Source organism: Pelodiscus sinensis, chromosome 3 (genome assembly GCF_052426305.1).
Source record: "Pelodiscus sinensis isolate ZL-2025 chromosome 3, ASM5242630v1, whole genome shotgun sequence".
NCBI classification, from domain to species: Eukaryota; Metazoa; Chordata; order Testudines; family Trionychidae; genus Pelodiscus; species Pelodiscus sinensis.
Window position 1 is genome coordinate 91804501 of NC_143054.1, and position 12212 is coordinate 91816712.

The 12212-nt window shown below is 43.3% G+C and overlaps 1 protein-coding gene across 1 annotated transcript in view; it reads left to right on the forward strand.

Annotated features, from left to right (window-relative positions):
* TRMT11 (tRNA methyltransferase 11) overlaps positions 1 to 3545 on the forward strand; it is a 51601-nt gene extending 48056 nt beyond the window's left edge. Inside the window, exon 13 of the mRNA XM_025179656.3 lies at positions 2194 to 3545. Coding sequence (XP_025035441.2) covers positions 2194 to 2244 — 51 coding nt within the window. The 3' untranslated portion in view covers positions 2245 to 3545. The remainder of the gene's footprint in view (positions 1 to 2193) is intronic.
* Positions 3546 to 12212: the final 8667 nt, after the last annotated feature.

A 12212-nucleotide genomic window follows, 5' to 3' on the forward strand; every position in this document is an offset into this window, starting at 1 on the left:
CTTGCTTCAAATGCAACAGAGCAGTCTAATCTGTAACTGGAAGTAGACTCCTTGCAGCTCTTCGCCAGCCCCCTGGCACACACACTTCCATCTGAGAATATATTTGTAAGGAGGAGTCTATCCCGGCCATCTCTAGAGATGTTTTTTCTCCTCTGTCTGCTAGGCAGGCAGGAGGCTGATGCCTGAGAGACTCCGCACTCCTTGCCTGGCCCAGCAACTCTAAAGGGACCGGGGATTATAGAGAACCCGAGCCGCTGCCTCCTCCACCATCCATGGTGGCTTGAGGTGTGGTTTACACTGTGGAGACAAAAAAAGGAAAGACGAGTCCTGAAGGCAAGTGGTGACTACAGGAGAGAGGTAACTCTGTCAAGAGACTCAATATGGTGGGGCTCCATAGTTGTGGTTATTTCATTGATTTCCATATCAAATGTGCTCAGTTTGCAAATTAACTCCCTCTCCTCCCCACCTTCCGCCCCCCCCCCCCACCTGTTTGCCCTGCAGCCTCTTTCAGACTCTGATGTCCAGCTTGGTTCTTTCCATCTCATGCATCCAGCTGTAAGAATTTCAGGCTAAATTGTGCCTTCAGTGGCACCTGTGCAACCCCATTATTTCCAGATTATATCTTTGGTTACACCTGCAGCAGCCTATATGATTACATTATTATGCTATAATACAATCTGAATTTGTCATTTAAGTACTTCATAACATTTTCCCATCTGTACATGCTTTAAAAAAGTTACATTGTTTAACAGCCTTAGAAAAATCAAAGAATAATACATGTTGATTTGACTGCGACAAAAAGTGCTGCCTTTCCTTTCTATCTAATTGTAACACCTAGATTGCTACATTAGGATACAAGAACATATATTTAGCTATAAGACAATATTGGTGATCGTATACAAGATAAGATCCTAATGGACACATAATAGTATTGATGGCTTGAAACTAGATGATAAAGCAGTTAGTTTTTTAAAAAAATCTAGGCCTTCACTACTTATATCATTTTAGTTTAATACCATAAAGAATTTTAAGTTCATTTGACTCTACAATAATAGAGAGAAGAATTTTTAATCCTCCCTTTGATTTTTCCTTCATCCACCTAAGAGAATCACCCGTCCCTTTGAAATGTATACCTAATGAAAGGGAGCTGTCCATTTAGTTCACAAATGCTGTCATCTTTCAGGACTTCAGTGGAACATTATTTTCCATGATACGTTATATGCTTTTGGTTCACGAGGATCTAATATGTTTTCATTTCCCTAAGTGACACTTGTAAAATTTCAGGTTTTTTTTTAATTACATACATTTTATGTGTGGTTTTTTTTATTTTTTTTAAAAAGAATGTTAAGCAAACAAAAAAAGTAAGGGATGGATTTTCAAATTGCATATGGGCATAACTCCCTAAGCAGGTTAGATACCTAGCTCCCAATGAAAATCAGTAAGTAGGTGGCACTTAACACACTGCATCTGTCCCAACCAATCCTGAGTTTGTGTTCACTTAGGACAACTGCTAAAGTTTCACTGGAGGAATTCTGGGTAGAAAGGTTTTGTAAATGAAGCTCTCACTGCAGCTGTACTTTCCCCAGTAAATGGTGGTTGAGTGTTTCTTAGCATCTAGAGTTTCAGGGAACTTACCTGTGTATCCTAGGTACTAATATAGCCCCTCTTACCATAGTATCTGAACTCTCACACTTGTTAATATATTTATTCCCACGCTATCCCTGTGAGTTAAGCAGGTATTTGCAAAGAAGCATGAAACAAACCGTTTTATACTAGCAGTATTGTAGCATCTAATATTTCAATGTTCACACAGTGGATTTTCACCAAAATGTTAGCCATATGAACATTAAAAGTAGCAGCTTTATAGAAACTCACCCAAAAGTCTAATGCTATTAGATATGACCCTTGTGACTGTACTAAGCACTAGTGAATGGTATGAATGACTGATCTATAATTTGACAAGAGAGATGAACATGCACATCATATTGCATATTTTTAAGTCGTGTAAACTCAGTCACATAAGCAACACGAAATATTTTGATGAAAGTCACTTTAATATTTCTGGTCAATGAGTAATCACTGTCTCCAGGTAAAAGTTGAAAAGCTGCAATCTTCACTATTGGTATCAATCATTCAAACCTGTGATTGGTATGAGAGACCTTATTTATTTTCTTATGTTTTACGAAAAATTAGAGCAAAGAAATCAAGACTCAGGAGACTAGAAGAATTAATCCTTTATTATAATGATTATCTTCAAAGCTTCTCTTCAAGATCTTCCTCACCAAAAAGACAAGCACCATGGGGTTTCCAAAGAAAACACTGATGGTCTGTGAGTGCTAATGTCAAGAAAGAAGAATTTATTTGCTGAGCTTAGACAGACTCTGAACACCCGAAACGTTGCATCTAAAATGGGCAAATGGCATTTCATTGGAACTTGTTGGTAAATAGTTCTTACAACTCCAGTGAATGTCTAAAATGGGTTCTTCTTTTACCTTGTTTACAAGCCCATCACACTGATTGAACCAAAATAATCTTCTGAATAGTCTCCTAAATTGGTTTTTATTTTTAACTTTACCTTATTGGTAGCATGCCTTCTGAAAGTGTGACACACGAATTGAAATGTCATTTGAGACTTATTGGTCTTCTGTATCACCTTTGGGCAAGTTTTGCCAACTCTGAAAATCTAGAGCTGTGTTGACACTCAGTTTCTGCAGAGAGAATAAGCCATTCAGAACCTGTTCCGTCAGTCAGCAGGGCTATGACAAGGTGAAGATAAATATGTCACAACATTTCAGAGGGTCTGTCTTACCCTTCCTCACAGGATACAGCTCATCAGCACAAGAAGAGACGACAACCAATAGAGTACCTACAGCATATGCACAGATTATTTTCAAAGTTTTCCTTTTTTTTTGTCCCTCTAGAAATTAATTCCTACTCTGTGGTGATGGATATTTTCTATCTTAAAGCTAAGAGGTAATGCAGTATCAGATTACTGATGTCTGGCTATGGATAACCTCTCGTGTTGGCTCTTACAGCAGCTTGTGTTTTGTGTGTGTGCTTCACTCTTGCTAATTGTTATTGGCCTGCTGTTGCTTATATGGAGGTAGAATAATAGATGGAAAAATATTTAATAGTCCATTTAATAGTCCATTCCCTATAAAAGCCACATAGACCATATGAAACAGTGCAGGCAATATACTTCCTGGCTGTTGTTATGAAATATTACATCCCCCTTTTCAGTCTGGATACAGAACAAAAAATGTAGCCATTTATTGTATTAAGATTTTGCCAGTCCGAGTATTTGAGACACCAATTTTTTTGTTTAGATACCAGATCTGCTTTCCATCATATATTTGGAGAGGGCAGGACATTTGAGCAGAGAAATGCACTGTAAAATGTTTTGTTTCTTTCAATTCTGGAACTATAGAAGTAGCTGAAATGTTCCTTTGGGTTATGTAACAGATAATGTACTGTATACAAAAAAACTTCATTACTTTATTGGTATTCAGTGTATTTTTTAATTCTATCACTGGCACTTTTCTGAATGCCAAAGAAAAATGTCAAAAAATAAACTTCTACAGTGATTTAATTTTTTTGTTTCCAGGTTTAGGCCTTAATTCTCCTTCCAATTATTAGTTTTACATTGAAGTAACTGTACTGGAGAATGAAGAACAACTGACCTACAAATTGCTTATTCTGGGGTGGAGTCAATGGCATCTAGATCTTCACAAAATATAAGAAATTATTATTTCATAATGTGTACCTGCACATTCTGAATATAATTTTGGCACCTGAGCAGACGTTCAGTTTTGCACATGCTTAAGTGCTTTGCTAGCTTGGAACCTTTTTGTATACAAAGAATGAGAAATGATTCAGGCTTTTCCATTCCTTTGATTCATCTACTCTACAGAGTCTGGTCTCAGAGTCTCTGCTCCAGAGGTGCTCCTTTTACGTGAACACCCTCTCAAAGAGAAGAGTGTTGCATTGTGTTGTGAAAGTCCCACAGCTCTCAGATGGGGTTTTGGTAGAATGTGGGTCCAGCATTGTGGACCTGGGACAAAGTGAAGGCACAGCAGACTGGAAAGATTTAAGGGATCTCTACCTATCACATGGTTGGGTGGGATATTTAAGGAAGTAGAAGCCAAGCCCAAAGGTCAGAGGAGTTATTTCTTTTTTCTTTTGGCTTTTGACAGGCAGTTTAAGACGGGCCCTGGACACAAAGATCATTTAGGCTACTCACACCTTCCTCTTTTCCCCCCCACTAGTAGGTTTTTCAACCCTCCAGGATAGGTCTGGAATCTCCTGGAATTGGCATCAATCTCCCAGTGACTATTATGGTTGCCAGATGGTTTCAACAAAAATACCAGACACACTTGACATTACATGACAATCTACACTACATCTTATTTAGAAAATACCGGACATTTCTATTTTCTCATTTATATTTTCTCAATTTATTTCCTGAACAGAAAGCTCAAATACTGGACTGTCTGGTTCAAAACTGGACACCTGGCAACCCTCGTGACTACTGAAAGCAATCCTGGAGATTTGAATAGGATATTTTAAGAAAATAACATTGCACCCTGCTGAGAAAAAATAATCTCCCAGAATAGTTTGTCAGAGTTGGCAACCTTACCTGCTCCTTCCCTTCCTCTCATCCTTTGCCCAGGCCACAGTAAGAGCCTGGGCCTCTGTGTGGGGAAGTGTGAACCTTTCACCTGCACTGGGCAACATGCCTTGGGAGGCAGGGACAAGGGCTGGGGACTGGTCTCAGGTCACCTGGCATGCCCAAGCCTGGTACAGGGTCTGGGGCTCCCCACAGCTGCTTGGGCTCTGTAGGCAGTTCTTACCACAGCCTAGGACAGTAGTCTCCAAACTGTTGGGCACATCCCCCTGGGGAGGCACAGAAGAATGATTTTTTGGTGACGGGGATATAGCATGGCCCAGCCCTACCCCCAGCTCTGCTCTGGCTCCAACCCAGCCTTTCCCCCAGCCCAGTTGTGGCTTTGCTTCTGGCTGCATCCCCACTCACAGCCCCTGACTGCAGGCCCTGGCCCTGACTTCTGGGAAATGCAGGGCAGTAGGGCGGACCAGCTAAGGTGTGTGGGAGAAACATGACTGAAAGGCTACATCTACACTGGCGGCTTCTTGTGCGAGAACAACTGTTCTTGCACAAAAACTTGCTAGGTGTCTACACTACATGCGTGTTCTAGCGCAAGTAAATTTAGTCTAGTGTTGGAAAACAGGGCTTCTTCCGGAAGAGTTATTCCTCTCCCCGTGAGGAATAAGCCCTCTTGCACAAGAGCTCTTGCGCAAGAGGGCAGTGTAGACAGGCAATATGAATTTCTTGTGCAAGAAAGCCCTATGGCTAAAATGGCCATCAGAGCTTTCTTGCGCAAGAGAGCATCCACACTGCCATAGATGCTCTTGCGCAAAAGCACATGCTAGCATAGATGCACTCTTGTGGAAGACTTTTTGCACAAGAACTCTTCTGCAAAACAGTTTTTGCGCAAGAAGCTACCAGTGTTGAGGTAGCCAGCGAGTTTGGGGACTCCAGCCTAGGATGATTATACATCCCGTTTTGCCCTTAGCTGTCCTAACTTTTTGGAAAAACTGGGCAGTTATCCCATTTGCTCTTGCCAGCTGATCACCAATTGGTAAGACCAAATGTGATAAATGCTCACATCTTTAACCAATGATAACGTGCAACATCATTTTCCATAGTAGAATAATTTAATAGAATCCAGTTTTTATGCTACATATCCTTTCCTCTAAGAGACAGAAAATTACATAATGTATTACAATTCATATGACCACAACAGAGGATAGTGAAGAAGTTGAGGCTGGTTAGGCTCCTACCTAATTTTGAGATTTTACTTATTGGACAAGAGTCAGGAAAATGAAATGCCTTTGGGGAAACTTAATTCTATCATAATTATTAAGTACAGGCAGTCCCCAGGTTACGTACAAGACAGGGACTGTAGGTTTGTTCTTAAGGTGAATCTGTATGTAAGTCGGAACTGGCATCAGCCGCTGCTGAAACTGATCAGTTTCAACCGCGGCTGAATCTGGACGCCAGTTCTGACTTACATACAGATTCAACTTAAGAAACCCAGGCGTCCCCAAGTCAGCTGCTGCTGAAACTGATCAGTGGCTGATTCCAGGAAGCCTGGGGCAGAGCACCTGGGTTGCTCCAGTAGCGCAGCTCCTCGGCACTACTGGAGCAACCCACCAGCACCCCAGCTGCTCTGCCCCAGGCGTCCTGATTCAGCCGCTGCTGAAACTGACCAGCAGCGGCTGAATCAGGACGCCTGGGGCAGAGCAGCTGGGGTGCTGCCGGGTTGGTCCGGAGCGGCGCTGCGGGACCAACCTGGCAGCCCCCAGCTGCTCTACCCCAGGGGTAGGCAAGAAAAGCCTGGTCTGCTGGGGGGGGGGGCACTAGCTGCACCCCCCCCCCCCAGCAGACCAGGGAAACGGGGGTGGCGGGACCGCCCGAGTCCTCCACGGCTTTGCTCCGTCTCCCTGGTTTGCTGACCTGGGAGACGCGGAGCAAAGCCGCAGAGCACGCGGGCAGTGGGACAGTCCAGGCGCACCGCGGCTGTCCCACTGCTGGCGTGCTCCGCGGCTTTGCTCCCCATCTCCCTGGTCTGCTGGTCGGGAGACGGGGAGCAAAGCCGCGGAGCACGCCCGCAGGGGGACAGCTCAAGCGCGCCTGGGCTGTCCCGCTGCAGGCGTGCTCCAAGGCTTTGCTCCCTGTCTCCCTGCACACCAGGGAGACGGGGAGCAGCTTTTCTCGCCCCGGAGGACGGGGGCGGTGGACCGCGGCGCATCTGGGCGTCCTGCCGCTCCCGTCATCCAGGGCGAGAAAAGCCCCGTTCGTAACTGCGGATCCGACGTAAGTCGGATCCGCGTAACTCGGGGACTGCCTGTAAATTAAAAAAAAACCCTCTCCTCCAGTTGATATAAATATAGCCCATTTCCTTTGGTTTCTCATCCCCACCTTGTTGCTCTTTTATACATTATAAACACTGATTTCACTAACCTCCCACAAGAGGCATGACAATCATTAGGACAACTGAAGTTGTCAAGGCCAGAGTATGCCTAGCAGAGGCTAGGGTTCAGCTGTTACTGCTTACAGGGCTCCTGTAAGAGGGTGAGTTGTTATGCTTGCTTCCAGGGTTTAGCTGGGTAAATCTGTGAAGCAATATAGCTAGAGCTTCCATCCAAAGTGGGGAAGAAATTCTGTTGTCCCCTCGTGAAAGGAAAGAGACTGTACTGGGAGCACTGAGAGCCATTAAACTAAACTGTAAACCCTGAATATGATGGGAACCACTTCAAGACAGGGAGTGCAGCAGCATCCCTAGTTCCAGTTCCTATGGATTGCATGTCTAAACCAGGAGAAAGCTTGCAATTAGTTTGCTTCTCCCTTTTTCCTGTCTTACCTGATGTCTTATCAGCATTTGTTCAGAGAGACTGTTACCACTAAACTCAGCTACTCTAGCTGGTTAATTTGACATCAATAACAAATCAGCAGAAATCAAAGCAGTGTGGATACATTTGGATTAAGTTTAAGTTGACACGTGCGGCTTCTTGCGTGAGAAATATGCAAATGAGGCTAAGCATGGACTATCACCAAGCCTCATTTGCATACCTAATGAGCTGCCATTTTTGCAGAAGAGGCTCTTGCACCAGAAGGAGCTGTCTACACTGCCCCTTCTTGTGCAAGAAAAACCTTCTTGCTCAATGCCGTTATTCCTGAAAATAATCAGCATAGCAGCATTGCACAAGAGGGTTTTTTTCTTGCATAAGAAGGGGCAGTGTAGACAGCTCCTTCTGAAGCAAGAGCCTCTTCTGCAAAAATGGTGGTGAATTAGGTATGCAAATGAGACTTGGCGATAGTCCATGCTTAGCCTCATTTGCATATTTCTCACGCAAAAAGCCGCGAGTTTAGACATAGCTCTAGAAGGAGTATCTGGGCTCCCTACTCCAGAAACCAGCTGCAAGCCCCAACCCCTGAAAAGGAGGAAAGGCTGCCAGCCCAACTACTGGCCATGGAAAGAGGGACCCACGCGTTGTTAAACATGATTTTGTGCTATGCATTTTTATTTACTTGCTCTTAGTTGTCTCTTTGCTGCCATTTCCTAATCACTTAGCTAGTGATCAGCAAAGATGAAAATGACCAATTAGATCATCCAGTGCATTTCCCAGGCAATGCAGGATTGTTTTTTATGCAGTATATTTGCTATTATTTTGTCCAGTATACTGTTAACTGAGCTCTGCTGCTGGGACCAAATTCTGCCACCATTAACACTGTGCAACCTTGATTGTAACAGTGGAGTTGCACAGGGTATAATGTATAGAGATAAGTGAAGGACCTAGCTAAAATTGCCTAGAAGGCATGGGCTTTACAGCTGAATAAAATTTCATTGGTAACCTCAAAGTGAGGAAACCAGCTCAAGACTGGATGCTAATAGAATATTATTTGGTATGAGAACATTAATATGAATATAACTTGGTATGCTGCATTTTGGTAACTGAAATGATATAAAGAAAATCCACTGTACAGGTCTGAACTATACTAGCTATGGTGTTTTGAGAATAATAGTCTAGGATTCTGGTATGGTTTATTTTAGAGAGATTCTGTGAATTTCTGATAAGATTTTAGTAATATAATAATTCTAGCTTGCTTTCTTTTACTCATTATCGAGCCAAATACTTCAGTGCTTTCAAACCTGATCCAAAGCCTATTGAAGTCCATGAAAATGTACTTGGGTGATCATTCCATTGCTGCCCAGATAGGTCAGTTACTGAGTGACTATTTCTACAAAATATTGAACTAAGGGCTCGTCTACACGGAGAGTTAGTGTGCAGCAAGCCAGGATATGACTATACAGCATTCTGATTTGCTGTTCACTAATGGCAATAGCTGTTTCCCTGGCAGACAAGTCTATCTACTTACTAAAGAAAATACATGAATGCATCTGTATTCAAAGACAGGCGCACCTTTTTATTTGTAATATTTAAATGAGATTTATTTTAACAGTTCCCCTCCTACCACATTAATTTTATGTGATCAGCTGTGTCCAATTGCTCTGCTGTTAATTTCATCCAGTGTCATTGCCTTTCTCACTAGTCCACACTCTTCTCATCTCTCACTATAGCTCAGCCAGCAACACTCTTTGTCCACTGCCCATGTGGACCCAGCTATTTGCACTGCAGTTTCCATGGTCGGCATTGATATACTCTGGTGTCAAACACAAGTAGGTCAATTCACATTAAAGAACTTTTCATGAGCTGTAGCAGGGTCTGTACAGTTAGTTAGTGCATGGCAAACTAGTGCATTGGAGTGTCAAATGCTGGCTTGCCATGCACTAACTAACTGCATAGACAAGCCGTCAAATAGATTTCTGGAGTCTTGCTGAGATATGGCAGCTTACTGCATGCTGAATAATTGCTAAAACTGCATGGAGCTGGTTTTAAAGCGGTTAGTACAGGGTGGGCTTTTGCATGTAGCTATTACAGCAAGGTTCATTGCAATATTTAAGGCTAGCACAGTGACATAATCAGTTAAGAAGCCTAAATTAGCATGAAGAGGTAAATCTCTCTGGTAGGTTTCAATAAATGTGGCATCCACTACAAAAGATACGTATGGCTGCACTTCTCAGTTACAGCATGACTCAGAATTGCTAACTGTAGTGAGGTGATGTTGATGAAGAAAGATGATGATGACAAGGTGAGGTGGGAAATATGGTTTATCTGTCACTATTTAGTAGTTCCTTGTTACAGTGACTGACCAAATGCTGCCAGTTTGATCTGCAGCTCTTACTTCTCCCCTTACGTTCTGACAAACAGCCAACTGTGAAACTTTTCCATGGCAGCTATTCCAAAGTTCACTTATATGCTCCACTTACTGCTATTGGTTGCTGATTGCTATGGCAATAGCTGTTTCCCTGGCAGACAAGTCTATCTACTTACTAAAGAAAATACATGAATGCATCTGTATTCAAAGACACACTCACCTTTTTATTTGTAATATTTAAAGGAGATTTATTTTAACAGTTCCCCTCCTACCACATTAATTTTATGTGATCAGCTGTGTCCAATTGCTCTGCTGTTAATTTCATCCAGTGTCATTGCCTTTGTCCACAGTCTTCTCAGCTCTCACTATAGCTCAGCCAGCAACACTCTTTTTCCTGGGTAAGAAGATTGTGGTTTCAGGTCCTGTATCAGCAAGAGTTGTTAGGGTTAAATGGGACTCATATCCCTAGGTCTCATATTTTGGGCTCCATCTCCTGGCCTGGCTCATTCTCCCATTCTGGGAATTGGTTCTCCCTCTTTTCTCACTAGGTCAGAGGGATTCTTATCTTCATGCAACTCCTGTGTCCTTGATATTCCCTTTAAGGGAAGCAGACAAGCCCTTTCCACCAGGTAATTTGCATGGAGTAATCAGTTGTACACTAACTGCCACCTATTACTCTGTCTATGGCCCTCTGTTTACGGGGTCTAGATTCCAAAACTTTTACCTTATTCTCTGGACCATCCCTAGGGGGTTGCAGAGGCGAGGACATCTCCCCTTATGGCTGCCTTTAATTGACTGTCACAGGCAAACCTATTTTTCATGTCTTCTTCAAAAAGATGCCCAAGTCACAGCATTTACTGTTCGCTTTTCTACTTCTGCCAGAAACTGGTGTGTGCCTTCTTGCCATTATATTTCTCTGCAAAAAAAGGGAGTTGAAGATTAAATGTATGCAGCCTTCAGAGACTATATCTAAAAGCTCTGCCATACTTTGAGACTGAACCACTGATGTTCTTGCCAGCTTTCTGACTTTGGAGCCATAAATTGAACAGTGTTTTATTTAATCCATAGCCTTACTGGCAATAGAAATGTGCTGTGCTCTTTGCACATATTGGGCTCAATTCAATCCCCAAACAGCAGCCCCTTTATGATGCACTGGTGGAAAGAGGAAAAAGCCCCTGCAGAATCCCTCTCTCCTGGTGCGGGGTTGGGGGGGTCACTACATGTCATTGAGCTGAAGTCACTGCTTCATACCAGACCTTCTCTCACCCCTCTGGTTCTACTCTCTTTGTAGAGGACCCGGGCCTATTTGTTCCATTTAGTGCCATCAGCAGATTGCTCCATCTTCAAATGGAACCATTGTTTTAGTTTCAGGTGCATGCTGCTCTGTTTATTTCTTTCCTGAAATTTCACTCCCTTATTCTCTCTCTCCCCCACTCTCAGTTCACACCACGAAGATCCAGGCATTCATAGAAGTACAATATTTACTGGCTATTCCATTTTGATTCTTGAGATACCTATGTCAGAAAATCATTGCACTTTAGGAACCTTGGATCAGATGGTAATACCACGAGTGGTAACCTCCATATGCTGCTAGCTTTGGGTAGTTCAACTGGCATACGTTCCTGGCAAAAAAGTTTCCTTTGGACATAGAGTGCTTTTGTGACATTGGTCTCTGCATGATAACCTTGCACATTGATGTGACTCCCAGCATACAACCTTCTAGGGCGGTTAGCACCACACATAAGCACAGTGTGGTTAGTACCACACACGAAGAAAAGCCTGCTGGAGAATCATTGTTGTTAGAATGTGTGCAGGGTTCCTTAGTAATAAACTATGGACATGCTAATCAGTAAGATGGGGGAAAGCGGTTGCCTGACTAGAAGCCGTGTGCATTCATTTGTTAAGCTGAGAGGTTGGGACCTCCAGAGGATGGTTGGCTTACTTATTGACTTGTCAGGCAGGGAAAAGTCTAATAATAGGGCAATATTGGTAGCTGGGCTCACTTAATGAATATGGCTAGGAGACTGATGATGAATTTCAAGTGTAAAGAGACTGGAGTGGAGCCTTAGGAATAAAAGTTGTTTATGGCACATAAAGTACAATTGATTGAATACTGTCATCAGTTGTAGAATAAGCCCATGTAATAACTTAGACTATTCTAACAGACTCGTTTCTTGGCCATTAGTGGGCCCCAGGAAGTCCTGGCTGTGAGCCCCAGTAGCAAGAGGGCTGGCGGCTCCAAGCCCGGTGGGGCTGGGACCAGTGCTGGAGCCCTGATAGTGTAGCAGGGGCCACAGCAGCCCCAATAGCGGGGCTGTGACATGGCAGCCCTGATATCTGGGCTGGGGCCAGAGATATGGCAGCTCTAGTAGTGGGGTGGGAGCCGGGGCAGTCCAGGCTGCTTGGGCCACAG